Genomic DNA, 16,687 nt, shown 5'->3' with positions numbered 1-16,687 from the left:
CCTGAAGACTAATGATATCTGCGTCACAGTTAACAATTTCTTCCATAATTCCCTTTTTCCTGTATTCCCAGTTTAATGCCCAGGATGGGCAATAGCCATATAGCTGCCGGGTGGCGTATTTATCACATAACACATTGTAACACATAACCGTGAATGATGCTAAGAAGTGGGAGAAAAAAACAACAGACAAAAGGGAGAAAATTAGGCAATGTTTTCTAAAGCAATATTACATATACACCTACACAAGCACACGTGCCACACAAACATACCCCAAATATCTTCATCGTGAAATGCCTTGGGCAAGATTCCGTTAAACTATACCTAAAAAAACTTCACTGGAATCCATCACACCAAAGTTCTTTTACCAGAATTAGACTAATACTTCATATTTGTGATTTTTTAGAATATTTTAATAAATAAAAATTCAACTTTTAAATCAGAATACTATTTTTTGCACATAATTTACTGAGCAAAACTTTTCTCTATAAATGGAATAAAAGTAAATTTTAATTTCTTTCTCGTTAAAAGGCTCTAATTTCATTAACTTGTATTAACAAAATATCCATACTTAATACTTTTTTGGGCCTCTTACTGCTCTCACTGCTCTGAGCCAGAAGAATATGGACTAACAAAGTTCAGTCATAAGAGAATCCTTTTTTACCAAATCAAATGTTCATTTCTAAAACTAAATTCTCATTTTAAAATGCCTGTAAAAGGACTACGAGCAAACTAATAGGAAAACGCAGCTTGTATCCCTGCTACTCAAAAATGTGCTCTAAGTACCAGCGGCATCAGTTATCACCTAGGAACTCAGTACTGAAGAATTTCTGGCTTCACAAAGACGTAATGAATTGGAACCTGCAATTTAACAAAATCCCCAGGTGATTCATATGCACATGCACACCAGTTTGAAAAGCCCTGATTTTTATCATTAATTCTCTATCCTGGCTGTCCATTAGAATCAGTTCGTAGAACTTTTTAAAAAAAATGCTGATATTCAGCGCCCTACTCCAGACTAATTAAGTTAGTATATTAGGATTTGGGTATTAATATTTTTAAAAAGCATCCCAGGTGATTATAATGGGCAGACACAGTTGAGAATCAAGTACTTAATAAAAGATGAGGAATCCAAGAATGAAGTAACACTTGATTGAAGTTGATTCAAAGTCAGATGATGGGAAAGGTATTAAGAGAAACTTAGTTCAACGGTCCCCTGGAAATCTGACTGGTGGCCTTTTTGTATACTGGTACCTCTTTTCACTATCTGGGATTAATTCTTACATAGTTTAATTACCATTATAGTTTTGTGGCTATAAATCACCCATAACCATTGTTAGTTATTATACACATCTCCCTATGCATCAGAAGTAAAAGGCATTTTTAATATCTTTTTTTTTTTTTGTAGCACTGATTCTACTCACGGACGTCAGACATCCCAAGAAAAATCCATAGTGGTTTTTCAATAAGGAAAACCCAAGAACACATTACTTGAGACTTCAACAACTAATAAAAACTTGTTTCTGTTGTTCCTCTTCTTAATGGAAATGAACGTATGTGATATTAGGAAAGATTTTCTTCAAGATTATGTTAACTCGTGCTCAGAAAGGGATTACTTTGAAGAACTAGAAAATGGTGTTCTTAATATCATTTTAATACCAGAAAGGGAACAATTAATTACACATTAAGGAAGGCTAAACATAAAATAAATCTGCCTAACTTAAGGCTTTGTAGAAAAACTGAGGTGTTCGTTTTACTCAGACCATCAAGGTGAATCCTGATAACAGAAGTGTTATTCTTGATAACACTGATACAGTACCTCTTAGAACAGGCTGCAACTATGGCTCCAGAGTGTGGTGGTTTTAAAATTATTACCTCTAGAAGATACAGAAATGTACTGATATGATAATATTTCTCAGTGTTATTAAAATATAAATAGAACCATGAACACGTTACACTTCCCACATCACCCGATACCTAAGCAAATGATTTTTTCTGAATCCTTCCATTTCTTACCTTAAACTAAAAAAAAAAATAAGACGGGCTTTATATTGTTGTAAAAGTACATAATAAATTCTGTGGTTTACCCTTTAAAAATTAAGTATCGGTATTCAGTGATTGGTTTACCTTCATATTAAAACAGTAAAATTTTCATTTTTAAAACAAAATTAGGTATCATGAAAACTATCACTTGTGAGTAAGAGGAATATTAATTCATAACAACTTATTTTAAGCAGAATTCCCAATCATAAAATGTCTAATAAGCAGTAAGAAGCCCTATAAATGTCAAATCATCATTGGTCTGCACCAAAAGATAAAGGTTTATATTTCCTACATTACTGCAGTTCTAGAAATGCTAAATCATATAATTAAACTGCTCAAATCTTCACTCTATATCATTTCTATACCCTTGGCCTGGTATCATATTTTGTTTCCAATATAGTAAATTTGACTCAGTCTAAATTATCCTTCTACAAGCGTTATCAGCCTACCCACTCAAGAAACATAAAGTATCTAAGTAGTTCAAAATTCTTCAGAAGAAAATTCATTACTACTCATTTTTCTTAAATCACCAAACCCTATGTGAAGATGCCATTTGGAAAGCTCTATTACAAGAAATAATTTTAAAACCAAGAGCTGCATCATTGTGAAAGGTATGAGATTCCTGTACATAAGCCTTAGAGTAGACTTTTAAGTCTATTGATCAGTATTTTTAAACGCATCTACTTAGGGGAGGTAAAATGAAGGCCTGCCAATTTTATCACAAAGTCCAAATGGCATTTCAAGTATATCTGAAAAAAGTCAAGGAAGAATAAGAAAAACTATTTACCTGATGGCAGAATTTGGTCTCGTTCTTTTAATGTAATCCATGGCCTCGGAGGAAGCTGCTCTGGATGAACTGGAAAAAATGTATATTCTTTTAAACATATTTTCATATCTTTCTAAAATCAGTATCATTTGCTTTATAATGTCAAATCAGCTTCTGTTTTCTCTTCAGCTATAATGCCCCACAAACTGACTTAAAAATATAGTACTGAAATATAATGAAGATTTAGAAGCTGAAGGAAGTTGACGAAGGGTTCTGCATAAAACACGTAACTAATATCCAAAAAGAACATGAGGAAATTCATTAGTGGCATTTATACTTACACAGTATTTATAAAAAAGTACCTATTTAAAACCTTAAGTAAGGTTGCTTCCATGTCCTGGCTATTGCAAATAGTGCTGCAATGAACACTGTGGTACCTGACTCTTTTTGAATTATGGTTTTCTCAGGGTATATGCCCAGTAGTGGGATTGCTGGGTTACATGGTAGTTCTGTTTTTAGTTTTTTAAGGAACCTCCATACTGTTCTCCATAGTGCTGTATCAATTTACATCCACCAACAGTGCAAGAGGGTTCCCTTTTCTCCACACCCTCTCCAGCATTTATTTTTTGTAGATTTTTTGATGATGGCCATTCTGACCGGTGTGAGGTGATACCTCACTGTAGTTTTGATTTGCATTTTTCTAATGATTAGTGATGTTGAGCATCCTTTCATGTGTTCGTTGGCAATCTGTATATCTTCTTTGGAGAAATGTCTATTTAGGTCTTCTGCTCATTTTTGGATTGGGTTGTTTGTTTTTTTGATATTGAGCTGCATGAGCTGCTTCTATATTTTGGAGATTAATCCTTTGTCAGTTGCTTGTTTGCAAATATTTTCTCCCATTCTGAGGGTTATCTTTTCGTCTTGTTTATGGTTTCCTTTGCTATGCAAAAGCTTTTAAGTTTCATTAGGTCCCATTTGTTTATTGTTATTTTTATTTCCATTTCTCTAAGAGGTGGGTCAAAAAGGATCTTGCTGTGATTTATGTCACAGAGTGTTCTGCCTATGTTTTCCTCTAAGAGTTTTATAGTGTCTAAAGGCAGGACAGGAATAAAGACGCAGACACAGAGAATGCACTTGAGGACACGGGGAGGGGGAAGGGTAAGCTGGGACGAAATGAGAGAGTAGCACTGACATATATACACTACCAAATGTAAAACAGATAGCTAGTGGGAAGCAGCTGCATCGCACAGGGAGATCAGCTGGGTGCTTTGTGACTACCTAGAGGGGTGGGATAGGGAGAGTGGGAGGGAGACGCAAAAGGGAGGGGACATGGGGATATATGTACACATATAGCTGATTCACTTTGTTATACAGCAGAAACTAACACAACATTGTACAGCAATTATACGCCAATAAAGATGTTAAAAGAAAAAAAAAAAACTTAAATAAGATGTTATGTCTTAATTACACATGTAAATTGTGTTGACCCAGCCTTGTTTCCAGCTGGAAAATCAAAGCTATGTGAAGTTTCAACACACTGATGAACAAAATATTCAAATATTTTTAAAATAGAAAAAAACAAATATGCATGCATAATAAAAATTACTGAATTTTCTAACAGGGCTTTCATTTCCTAATTTTAACTCTTTCTTTCATAATGTCAATGCAAAGCAAGAGATTAGAGTTACATTATACAGAAAAAAAGAAGGCACTGGTTAAACATTAATTGCTCAGATATGATTGTCAATACTATGGAACTAAATGTTACCAAACTATAAGATGAAAGAAAATTACTAAGTTAAGATTTAACTTCCTCTTTTTCTTCTCCCTTTTAAACACATTTGCAGTTACAGAACAATTTGATTAGAGGTTGCAGATTTACCCAGGGAATTAGTGGATAAGAAATGTATTCCTTTAAAACAAAAACACTCCATCATCATCCAGCCACAGATATTTTGACCACAGTATCCAAGACCTTTAAAAAAGTTTCACTTTACTAATCATTTTGATGTTCTGAAGTCTACCTAAAGGATGCCTGTTTTAGCAGCCATGCTTTTCACAAAGTGAAATGAATGTTATTTTGCACAGTCCATATGAAGGTCATCATAAGATGACAAACAAACCATCCAGCTGGTTCAACACATTGAATCCTGGAAAATAATCATGCCTGCTAGGAGTGCCACGCCAGAATCTTGGCAACTATCTCAAAAAATGGAAAGCTCATTATATAAATATAATGAAGAGTAAACAAGGAACTTTTTAGCTGCTGGGATCCTTATTAGCAAATAGTTAAAAATTCAGAAAGCACAAAAAATATCAAAATAAGACAAGTAAGGTGATGTCAACATTCTCACACTTCCCATATCTTAACTGATACAGCACAATATATCAGTGTAAGTAAAACGTATAATATTCCCCAACAACAACCAAAGAACAAAAACATAGGAAAAGATACTCTATCTCACCAGTAACCGGGAAAAATTAAAAAATGAGATAGCATGTCTTTATCCAGATTGACAAAAAAATTTTTTAAGTTTACTAATATCCAGGGTTGGTGAAGGTGATAAGAAACAGATACTTGCATGTACAACTGGTGGGAATACAAACTGGTACAGCTATCTGGGAGGACAAACTGGCATCATCTTTTAAAATTTAAAACATTCATGTCCCTGTGACCCAGCAATTCTATTTCTTGGGATCAGCCCTATCTGCTTAAAGCAGCATTCAAATATATATTCATTATGCCACTGTTTATAATAGCAAAAGCAATGGTAAATGGTTATTATCCATTTCACAGAAGTCTATGCTACAGTTTAAAAGAAAAAAGATATATGTGTGCTAAAGTGGAAAGGTATATAAGAAATACTGTTGAGTGAGAAAAAAAGTAGAAAAATATATGATACATTTTAATTAAATAATAAGATACATTATAACAATAGGATAGATTTTATTAGAAAAAAGTTTAAAACACACATGCAAAGTAATACCATAAAATTTCTACTGGTATAATTTTTATATGTAATGTCTATAGACATGTCTACAAGGATACACACCCAACTTACAAGTGTGTTTACTTACACGGAGGGGAGTGGAATTAAAGGTAGTGGTCAAAGGAAAATCTAGTCTTAACCGGAATTTAAGTATTTCTTCCAAGGAGAATATATATTCATGTGTGGCACATACTTAAAATTGACATTTTTCAAAGATAAAATTGCATAGCCAATGATACGACAAAGGAGAGGAATACAGAGTTATATGGGCCAACTATCAAATCAGATAAAGACTGTTTAATAGATAAATCTATATGGTCCTAGACACAGCACCAGGATTTGGATCAAAATTGAAGATAAGTCTATTCTCATTATGAAGAGAAGAAACAGCAGTTGACATCTTAATACGTCTTTCAGCATCATACCTATAATGTGATAAAACAATTCTCCCATTTTTATCTCCCACACATGCCACATTAAGTGCGAGACAGCCCTGAAGCCACCAGGAATAGACCCAGGGTGGTGAGGCATGCAAGGAAAGTTCTGATTTCCCACACCTCCCAGTGGCTGGCAGCACTGGGCCTGGTCTCCCCACAGAGAGGGTGCCAGCTGAGCCTGGGAGGAACAACAGAACCTACAGGCTAAACCTAAATTGGCTGCCTGCTACTGAGGTTTTTAAAAGGTCATGAATCTCCTAACAGAATATTCAAAATATCTAGGGCACAACTGAAAATCACTGGTCATACCAAAGACCAGGAAAATCACAACTTAAGTGAGAAAAGACTACCAACAGACAACAACACAGAGATGATTCAGATGTTGAAATTACCTGACAGAAATTTTAGAGCAGCCATCATAGAGCTGCTACAAAAAGTAATTACAAATTCTCTTGAAAACTGAAAAAATAGAAAACCCAAGCAAAGAATTGGAAGGGCACAATAATAACGATAACCAAAGATAAAATGATTGGATTTGAGAACAAATCAAGAGAATTTACTCAATAGGAACAATAAAAAGAAAACTGAAAAAAAAATGAACAGAGCTTGAGGAACCTGTGGGACTATAACAGAAGATCTAAGCTTCATATCATCAGAGTTCAGAAAGAGAATGTAGACTTAAAAGTATTCTAAGAGATAATGAGTTAAAATTCTCAAATTTAATAAACAACATAAATCTACAAGTTTAAGAAGATGTGCAAACTTCAAACAGAATAAACCCAAAGTAACCCACACCAAACCATGTCATAATAAAACTGCTAAAAATTAAAGACAAAAATCCCAAAAACCTCAGAGAAATGACACATTACCTAAAGGGGAACAATAAGTCTCTTTTCTAAAACCATGGTGCCAGAGGAAGTGATAAAGTGCTAAAAGAATAGAACTGTCAACCTCAAATTCTGTGTCCAGCAGAACTTTCCTTCCTAAATCAAGGAAAAATAAAGATGTTATCAAAGGAAAACTACAAGACTTTGTTGCTAGCAGACCAGCCCTTAAAGAATGACTAGAGGAAGCTCTCTAAACAGAAAGAACATAACAGAAGAAACGGAACATCAAAATGGAAGGAACAGAGAATGACTAATATTAAGGATAAAGATAACAGATTAACCTTCTCCGCATAAGCTTCTTAAATCGTATCTGACGGCTGAAGCAAAATTTGTAATGCCTGTGTGGTACTTAGTACAGGTAGAGGAAATACTAGGGACAATAATATTTTAAAAGTGGGGAGGGTGAAGGGACACAAATGGAAGTAGGGCAACAGTAATTCACTTAAAGTGATAAGACACCATTATCAATAGACTGTGCTATGTATGTAATTGTGATATCTAAAGTAACGACTAAGAAAACTATACAAGACAATATACTCTAAAATAGCATAAATAAAACAAGATGGAATCTTAAAAAAATGTTTAAGTAACCCACAAGAAACCAAGAAAAGATAAATGAAGGAGAAACAAAGGAAACAAACAGAATACAAGTATCAAAATGGCTGATTCAAGTTCTACATATCAATAATTATTTTATATGTACATGGTCTAATAAATACACAAATTAAATGAGTGGAATCTTGGCAGAGTAGATAAAAATCATGACATAAAAGTCAACTGTACACTAATACAAGAAATTCACTTCACATACACATAGTGAAGCTGAATCTAAGAGTATGTAAACATTAAACAAACCAAAAAGAAGCAGAGTGGTTATGTTCACATCAGATAAAGTAGACTTAAGAGCAAAAAAGATACTAGGAACAAGGGAGGTTATTACACAATGATAAAAAGATCAATTCATCAAGAAGATGTAGCAATCCTAAATATGTATACATCAAACAACACCACTTCAAAATACATGAAGCAAAGACTGACAAAGCTGAAAGGAGAAACAGACAAATCCACAACTATGGTTGGCAATTTCAGCACTATAACATCTGGTAAGACTACTAGATAGAAAGTTACAAAAAATATAGAGGAATTAAATACCACCAGCAACCGGCATGATCTAATTTGCATGTGTAGAATACTCCACCCAACAAGCCACAAAATATATACTTTTTTCAAGCACTCATGGAACATTCACCAAGACAGACAATAAAACAAACCTCAAGAAATTTAAAAGAATTGAAATAATACAGAATGTTTCCCAACCAGTCCCAAACTGGAATCAAACAAAAAGTTAGTAACAGACAACAGGAAATTAAGTAACATATTTCTAAATAATCCATGAGTCAAAGATGAAGACTCAGAGGAAATTTTTTTTAAAATACACTGGACAGAATGAAAATGAAAATGAAAATACAACATATCAAAATGTAAGGAATGCAGCTAAAGTAGTTCTGAGAGGGAAATTATAGTGTATAGTGCTACATCCTTACATTGAAAATGAGGAAAGATTTCAAATCGACAATCTAAATTGTTACTTCAAACAAGAAAAAGAACAAAATAAACCCGAAGTAAGAAGACCGAAGAAACTACTAAGATATAGGGATACAGAAAGGTTTAACATAGAAAAAACAGAAAAAGATATACAGTGCAAATTCTAACCAAAATAGAACTCATGCAGCTGTATTTTTTTCATGTAGCTATATTAATATGAAAGTAATAAGAACAGCATAATGATAAAAGTTTCAAATAACCAGAAAGATGGAACACATGAAAATATATCCTCAATATATGTAATGAAAAGTTGTAAGAACTACAAGAAGAAATAAACAAATCTATAATCAAAGTGGGAGATTTTAACACAGCTCTATTAGTAATGAATAAAAACAAAGTAATCATTAAGTATATATAACACATTCAAATTAGCAAACTTTAATATACATAGGATGCTGTACCAAACAACTATAGAATGCACATTCTTTTTAAGTACATATTTAACATTTATAAAAAGTAATTAAGCATGAGCTGGCTAATATATAACATATTTTTAGAATTTAAATCAGAGTATGTTCTTTGACCACAGTGGAATTAAGCTAGGAATCAGTGACAAAGAAAACTAGAAAAACTCCCCTAAAAATAAAAAAATAAACTTCTAAATGACTCATCAGTCAAAGAAGAAATGAGAGCTTGGAGAAAATATGCTGAACAGAATGATAATGAAAATCATACAAATTAAAACTTGCAGGATACAGCTAAAAGTCATGTTTAGAGGGAGATTTATTAATGAATACATCAGAGAAAAAAAAGTCTAAAAGTGAAAGATTTAGGTGTTATAAGAAGTTAGAAAGAAAACAGCAAATGAAACCCAAAGAATGCAGAAGGAAAAAATAAAGATAAGAAATTACTGATAGTGAAAAAAAAGTATGATAGAGATGACCAAAAAAGCTAAAAATTGGTTCTTTTCTTCAAAGAAAATATTGATAAATCCCTGGACAAGACTATTCATGAAATAAATAGAGGCAACACAAACAACTAGTATCTGCAATGGAAAAGAGACATCACAATACATTAAAATGAACATTAAAACCTCATAAAAAGATATTCTGAACAACTGTATGCCAATAAATTTGAAAAATGAGATAAAATATTCAAATTAACAAAAAAAACTTTCAGAAACTGATAAAAAGAGAAATGGAAAATCAGACGAGTATTATAGTTATTAAAGAAATTAAATCAGTAATTGAAACTGCCTACAAAGGAACCCCAGGCTCAGATGTATTCTACCAAATATTTAAGAAAGAAAGAATACCAATCTTAAATAAACTCTTCTAAATAACAGAAAATGAGGAAATAATCCCCCAAAACTTTAATGAGGCCAACATAACCTTTATATCAAAACTTGACAAGAAAAATTACTGGCCAGTCTCACTCAAATACACATGCAAAAAATCCTAAGTAAAATATCAGCAAACAGAAACAGGGATATATAAAAAGAATAATAATATATTACAAGTTACTTGGGCTTATTCCAGGAATACAAAGGTGGTAATACGAAAAACCATCAATGCAATTACCAAATTAACAGAATAAAGGACAAAAATTTTATACTCATCTTAATAGAAAAAAAGCATTTGATAAAACTCAACATTTATTCATATTAAAAAATAACAGACTCTCTTAGCAAACTAGGAATAGAAGAAAATCCTTAATCTGTTTAAACTATCAATATAAAAACTACAGTGAACATCATACTTAATCATAAATTATTAAAAGCTAATAAATTATGAAATTAGACAATGATTCCCATTATCACCACTTTTAGTTAGCAGTTTACTGGTGGTCTTAGCAAGTGCAATAAAGAAAAAGAATAAAAGATATAAGAATTAGAAAAATAATATTAAAAGTAGAATTTACAGATGATATGATTGCATAAATTGACATTAAAATGCATTAGTATTAAAAAGAATTGAGCAAAGTGGTTGAACACATATTTAGCAAGTGTTCAGCAAGGTGGGAATACCAAGAAGTATACAAAACTCAACTGCACTAACAAATCAGCAATATCCATTAAGATACTATTTATTTTCAAAAAGACTATAAAAGCATCAAAAAAGTCAATACCTAGAATAAATGTAATAAAAAATGCACAAGATCAATACACAGAAACCTAAATCTAAATAATGAGATAAATTAGAGAAGGCACAATAAATAAAAGAATATTCTACACTGTTAGATTAGAAAACCCAGTGTTGTAAACATGTCAATTCTTTCCAAAGCAGTCTACAGTTGACCCTTGAACAATATGGGGGTTAGGGGCCCTGACTCCTGTACAGTCAAAAATTTGCATATAACCTTACAGTCAGCCCTTCATATCCACGGTTCCACACCACAGATTCAACCAAACGTGGATCCTATAGTACTGTTCATTGAAAAAAAAATGTGCATATAAGTGGACCCGTGCAGTTCAAACCTGCGTTGTTCAAGAGTCAACTGTATCCCCAATCAAAATCCCTACACTTGGGGGAGGGAAGAAATTTGAAAAGCTGTTTCTAGCAATTTTAATGAAAATACAAGGCAAAAGAAGCATGGGGCCAAAACTAGCCAAGACTTTATAATCAAATCAAGAGGGAAGACTTACTCTACTGTATCTCAAAACATTTTATAAAACTGCCATAATTAACAACAACGTTATACTGCCATAAAGACTAGTGGAAGAGAACAAAAAATAGAGAATCTAGAAATACCATACAAACATTGATGATTCATGACAAAGATGGCACAAAAAAACAGTAATGAAAAGGACAGTCTTTTCAATAAATGGCTAAGGGTTAATTTAATACACACATGGAAAAACTGACTCCTGTGTTACACAAATATCAATTCTGGGAAGACTATAGCTCTAAGTGTTGCAAGTAAAAAATGGAGTTTTTCGATACTAACATAGGAGAATACATTCATGAGCTTGAGGTAGAGAAAAATTCTTAAAGAGAACACAAAAGCAGTACCACACTAGAAAGATCAATAAAGCAGAGTATGTTAAATTTTTTCTATTCATCAAGAGACAAATTAAGAGAGTGAAAAAGCAACAAGAGCACCAGAAAAGGTATTTGCAACATATGTATCAACAAACAGCTTATATCTAAAACACGTGAAAAACTCCTTAAAAATTACACACACACACCACACATGCCATATGGCTGGGTCAACAGGCTATATCCATAGAGACAAGAGATACTTAATTTTTAAACAACAAGGAAATAACATACACATGCTTTGTATACAACTTAACAGCAACATATTCTTAATTTCTTACTAAAAGGACTTCTCTAATAAGTTTGTTATCTCTCTCTCATCAATCAACCAAAAAACTTTTAAATAACATTAATTTGACTTCACCTTATTGTAAATCTTACGATTTTTTTTTAATTTTGTATGTAGGTGGGTGTCTTCTATGATACAATTAAAAAGAGAACAGCCAAAATATTGTGATGATGGCCTCTATGCTGGGATCTAGATTTCTCTAGCTCTGTTTCAAGATTCTGTGTTTTAGAAAGGCATTATTCCAAGAAAAATATCTGAATTTAGTAGCATCTCCATTCTTTTAAATGTATTTTGAGTGTTTAAAACAAACAAAAAAGTTTTAAGTCAAATACTTAATAGCTTTCTTACATTAAAAATTTTTCATCTAGAATATCACTATTTTGATCAGATAAATCTGGTGTTCTTAATTAAAATCTTGCTTTCAAAATTTCCACAGATGTGTAGTGAATCAAACAAGTCATTTCATTCATGAAAAATGTGCACAATGTGTGGGTTCCAAACATTCTGCATCAAATTCAAACAATTGATAACTATGTATCTTTGTGATTAAGAGCAAGACAATCTTGAGTTCACAGCTCTGGCATTAATCAGCTGTGTACTCAGGTAATACTTTATTCTCTGAATCTCAGAATTTGCATCTGTATAATGCCAGTAAAAATTCCTACCTCCTATGTTCCTAAAAAGATTCAACAAGATAATGTAACTAATGATCCTAACATAAAGCACTCAGTATGTGAAAAGAAGAATGTCCCACTACCATGGAATATACTAACGCCAGAAACTTCAATCCTATAAGCAGTTATAAAAAAATGGTCAGATGCCTACAATAAAAATTTTTAAAAATAATAATAACAACAACTAAAAAATAAATGGTCAGAAGCTCTTAAGCAACATGTGATCTATTAGCTAACGGTAATATCTGTAGAGTTTAATATTTACCTGCAAGATTGTCAAGCATGAAGTTCAGTAGCTTTCGGGTTCCATCTGGGTCCTGGTATAAATTGAGAATATCCTGTGATAAAGGATTGCCTAAAGACGAAGAGAAAAATAAAATCTGTAAGAGTTACAATTGGAAGACAAAACAAATGTACACTATAAAACAAAATACTAATTTTCTAAAGTGAAGTTTACTGTACTTAATCTGTTACATAAATTTAAAGAAATCATAGAATTAAATACTCTTTGTTGATAAAGTCATAAAGAAAAACTTCAAAAGAATTATTTCTTTCCAGATTTCAGTTTATACTGTATACCTATAATTTGAGTGTGTCAAAATCACATATATACATACATACATACATACACACACACACATACACATATTAATCTTGGTCAGTTCTGAAGTAATATCAAAACTTGGCACCCTTAAGTAACCCATAGGTTCTACATTTATCTTTGAAGATAATACTCTAACTGAAAGAAAAACAGCCTTGTATGAGAAAGAACGAGTGATATCATAAAAAAGGAGGGTCTTCCTAGTTAGAATATTTATACTACACATGGAGAAAAGGAAGGTATTTCAAGTGAAAAGAAAACCTATCATTACCAAGATGAGTTAATGAAATGTAGAGGGAAATAAGAATTTTTTTTATGACAGTGATCAGGGGTTATCTGAATACTGAGAGTACAGATATATCAAATTTCAAAAAACTAACTACTGTTAACAGTCTATATATTCTTTTAAGAAATAAAGGCGGTATTTATTAAGACAAGCATGCAAAAATAGTCTAGCAAACAGATTTGAAAAAATAAAAATTGTAGAACTTTCAGAAATGAAGTTTCTAACTATTAAAACAAAATCTTCAATATAACACACACCAATCAGAATAGCTAAAATTAAAACGCAATGACCAACGAAGTGGTTAGAAAGAATGTGAAGTACCTGGAACTCTCAGAAGTTGCTGGTGAAAGTGTAAAATAGTACAACTATGGTGAAAATCTGGTTAGCAGCTTCCAACTGACTTGAAAGTGGGAAAAAGAAACTTCCTGGGTTGATGGAAATGTTCTACATCTTGAGTTAGGCAGTTACGTTTGTCAAAATTAGTCAAGCAGCATACTTAAGTATTTGGGTATTTTACTGTATGTAATTATAACTCAGTAAAGTACTAGGGAAAAAACCATGAGTGAGTTAGGCAGTAGATGACATACAGCTGAAAATAAAATAAGTGAACAGGAAAACCATATTCAAAGAAATTACCCAGAATGCATCACTGAGCATCAAGAAAATGTAAAATATGAGACAATAAAAATATGGGAGTTAGAACAAGAAATCTTAATATACGTTGAACTGGAACTCTAGAAAGAGAGAACAGTAATTTGGTTTCTGGTCCGACATGTAAAGAGACTGGAAGTTGTCACTCTCACCCCCACAACTGAGGTCACAGGGCAAACTGCTGTCCTGAACACAAGCAGGGCCCTATACTTTGCTGCATTTTACTCCCCGGGGTCCTACTGGGTTCTCACTATAAAGACTGGAAAAAAAAAACCTTGTGCTTCTGTTAGGGGAGAGGGAAAGTAATGTTCTCCTTAACCAATTCTGCCCACAAGGGAAACCATTTTACCAGAGTATAACCAAGTGGGGTTTTACCAAAGCCTAACCAACCCAATATTTCTCTTATCCCACTCCAGCCCCCTCTAGCGTGTGGGGAGGGAGGATACCCAACTCAGACTCACCAAAAGACTGAGACCTAATCATAGGACTAGAGGACTCTTCTTCTCCTTCACACTTTATCACATCAACAGAGCTCCTATGTAACAGAGGGTTAGAGCTCAAGAACTGCAAGCCTCAGACCCTAGTTAAAGAGTCTCTGGGAAAACCCAAGGATAACAGAAGCGACAAAAACAAGGACATGAGAGGAAATTTTAGATTCTGACACACAGATGGAATAAACAGTAAACACATTCTAACTCCTAGCCAGAAAGAGATTAGAGAAAGAGGAGAAATGAGAGAGGCAATATTCAAAAAGAAAAAGGCTGCAAACTTTCAAAAGCTAACTTTTTAAAAATTGAATAAACTTATACAAGAAGCACAATATATACAAAGAAGTTTACAAAAACTTTCATTTTACGTTGTACTGCAAACTAGAGAATGCCAATGGCAAATACAAGACTTTAAAACCAGATAGGGAAAAAGGATCAATTACTTCTAAAGAAAAAAATATGAGAATGCCAACAAAATTCATTAACAACAATGGAATACAGTACAGTAACAGTAACAATACAGTAGAATAATATCTCTAAAGAGTTGCAAGATGGTATTTGAGACTTTAAAACTCCTCTACCAGTCACCAATATAAAAAGTAGACAGAAAATCAATAAAGATGAAGAAGACCCTAACAACACTGTCAAACAACTAACTGATATCTATATAATACTCTACTCAAACACAAGATATACATTCTTTTCGAGTACACATGAATATTCACCAAGAGAGACCATACTTTGGGCCAGGAAACAAACTATAACATATTTAAATGAAATGAAATCACACAAAGCATACTATCCGACCATAACAAAACTAGAAATCGACAACAGACAGACATCTGGAAAATCCCCAAGTACTTTGATACAACTAAATCAGTGTTTAGAGGAAAATTTATAGCATCAAATGCTTATATTAGAAAAGAAAAATCTAAAATCAGTGACCTAACCTCCATATTAAGAATCTAAAAAAAGAAGAGCAAATACATCCCCAAAGAAACCAAAAGGAAGGAACTAATAAAGAGCCAAAATCTATAAAATCTAAGATAGGAAAACAACAGATTCCTACTGAACCCAAAAGATGGTTCTTTGAAAGAGGCAATAAAATTGACAAACCTCTCTTTGACCAGGACAAAAAGACACAAACTATAAACATCAAGAATGAAAGACAGAACAGCCCTTGAGACATTAAAAGGATAGAGAATATTAAAAACTATTTATGTGCATAAATTCAACAACTTAGAAGAAATGAATAAGTTCCTTCTAAGACAGAAACTACCACACCTCAAAAAGAAATGGATAGAGCACAGCAAAAACGGCAGAGAAGAACTCCAAAATTTTGCCCCTCCACAAAAGCAGTATCAAAAACCAAAAAAGCTAGCAAAAATTGCAGACTCAACTATTTCAGAACTCTGGAAATTAACTAAATGATTACGGCAACCCAGGGGGTCAAGAAAAAAGGACAGTGATTTGTGGAGTTTTAAACCTTCTCCTGGTCCCTCATTGCCAGGGCAGCTTGGCAGCCACTTTGGAGCAACCAAAACTGAGCTGGAGCACTCTCAAAGCCTCATTCCCAAACACTAGTCATTATCTGACCTGTGTGGTGGTTCCTCTACTCTTGCATAGTGTTATAAGACTTCTTCCTGGAGGAGAAGGAGGAAACTATTACTGGCAAATGTTTTAAATTTGTAGGTGTCCAAGGTCATGGAAACAGTTGGGGCAAACAACAGACTAACCAAAAAGCTTAAAAGGAAAAACTTGGGAATGAGATGTCAGTACGTGCTCCAAAAAGGTCTGACATACTCCTGGGACTCTAGAAGGTCATATGGACATGGAGGTCTACGCACATGCTCAGGAAAGACCTAAAAATAGCCTAAGCTCTCACCTCTGTCTGACCTTGAGGCTTTGCAATGAAGGAAGTGAAGGACAAGGCAGAGTTATAAACTTCTTGGCTGAGCAATGAAGGTGAACCCCAAAACACAAACTGAGCCACTT

The 16,687-nt window shown here is 33.2% G+C and overlaps 1 protein-coding gene across 8 annotated transcripts in view; it reads right to left on the bottom strand.

The window, feature by feature from the left end:
* The window catches only part of CNOT6L (CCR4-NOT transcription complex subunit 6 like), a 115,172-nt gene that overhangs the window by 31,169 nt on the left and 67,316 nt on the right, over window positions 1-16,687 (bottom strand). For all 8 annotated transcript variants that reach the window (XM_082463815.1, XM_082463813.1, XM_082463810.1 and 5 more), the window contains 3 exons: window positions 12,932-13,021; window positions 2,828-2,896; window positions 2-159 (listed from right to left, as the gene is read on the bottom strand). In XM_082463815.1, coding sequence (XP_082319941.1) covers window positions 2-159; window positions 2,828-2,896; window positions 12,932-13,021 — 317 coding nt within the window. The remainder of the gene's footprint in view (window position 1; window positions 160-2,827; window positions 2,897-12,931; window positions 13,022-16,687) is intronic.

This window comes from Balaenoptera physalus, assembly GCF_965194825.1.
Source record: "Balaenoptera physalus genome assembly, chromosome: 5".
NCBI classification, from domain to species: Eukaryota; Metazoa; Chordata; class Mammalia; order Artiodactyla; family Balaenopteridae; genus Balaenoptera; species Balaenoptera physalus.
The sequence above is the reverse complement of the archived record's forward strand: the minus strand, read 5'-3'. Positions and strand labels throughout refer to the sequence as shown.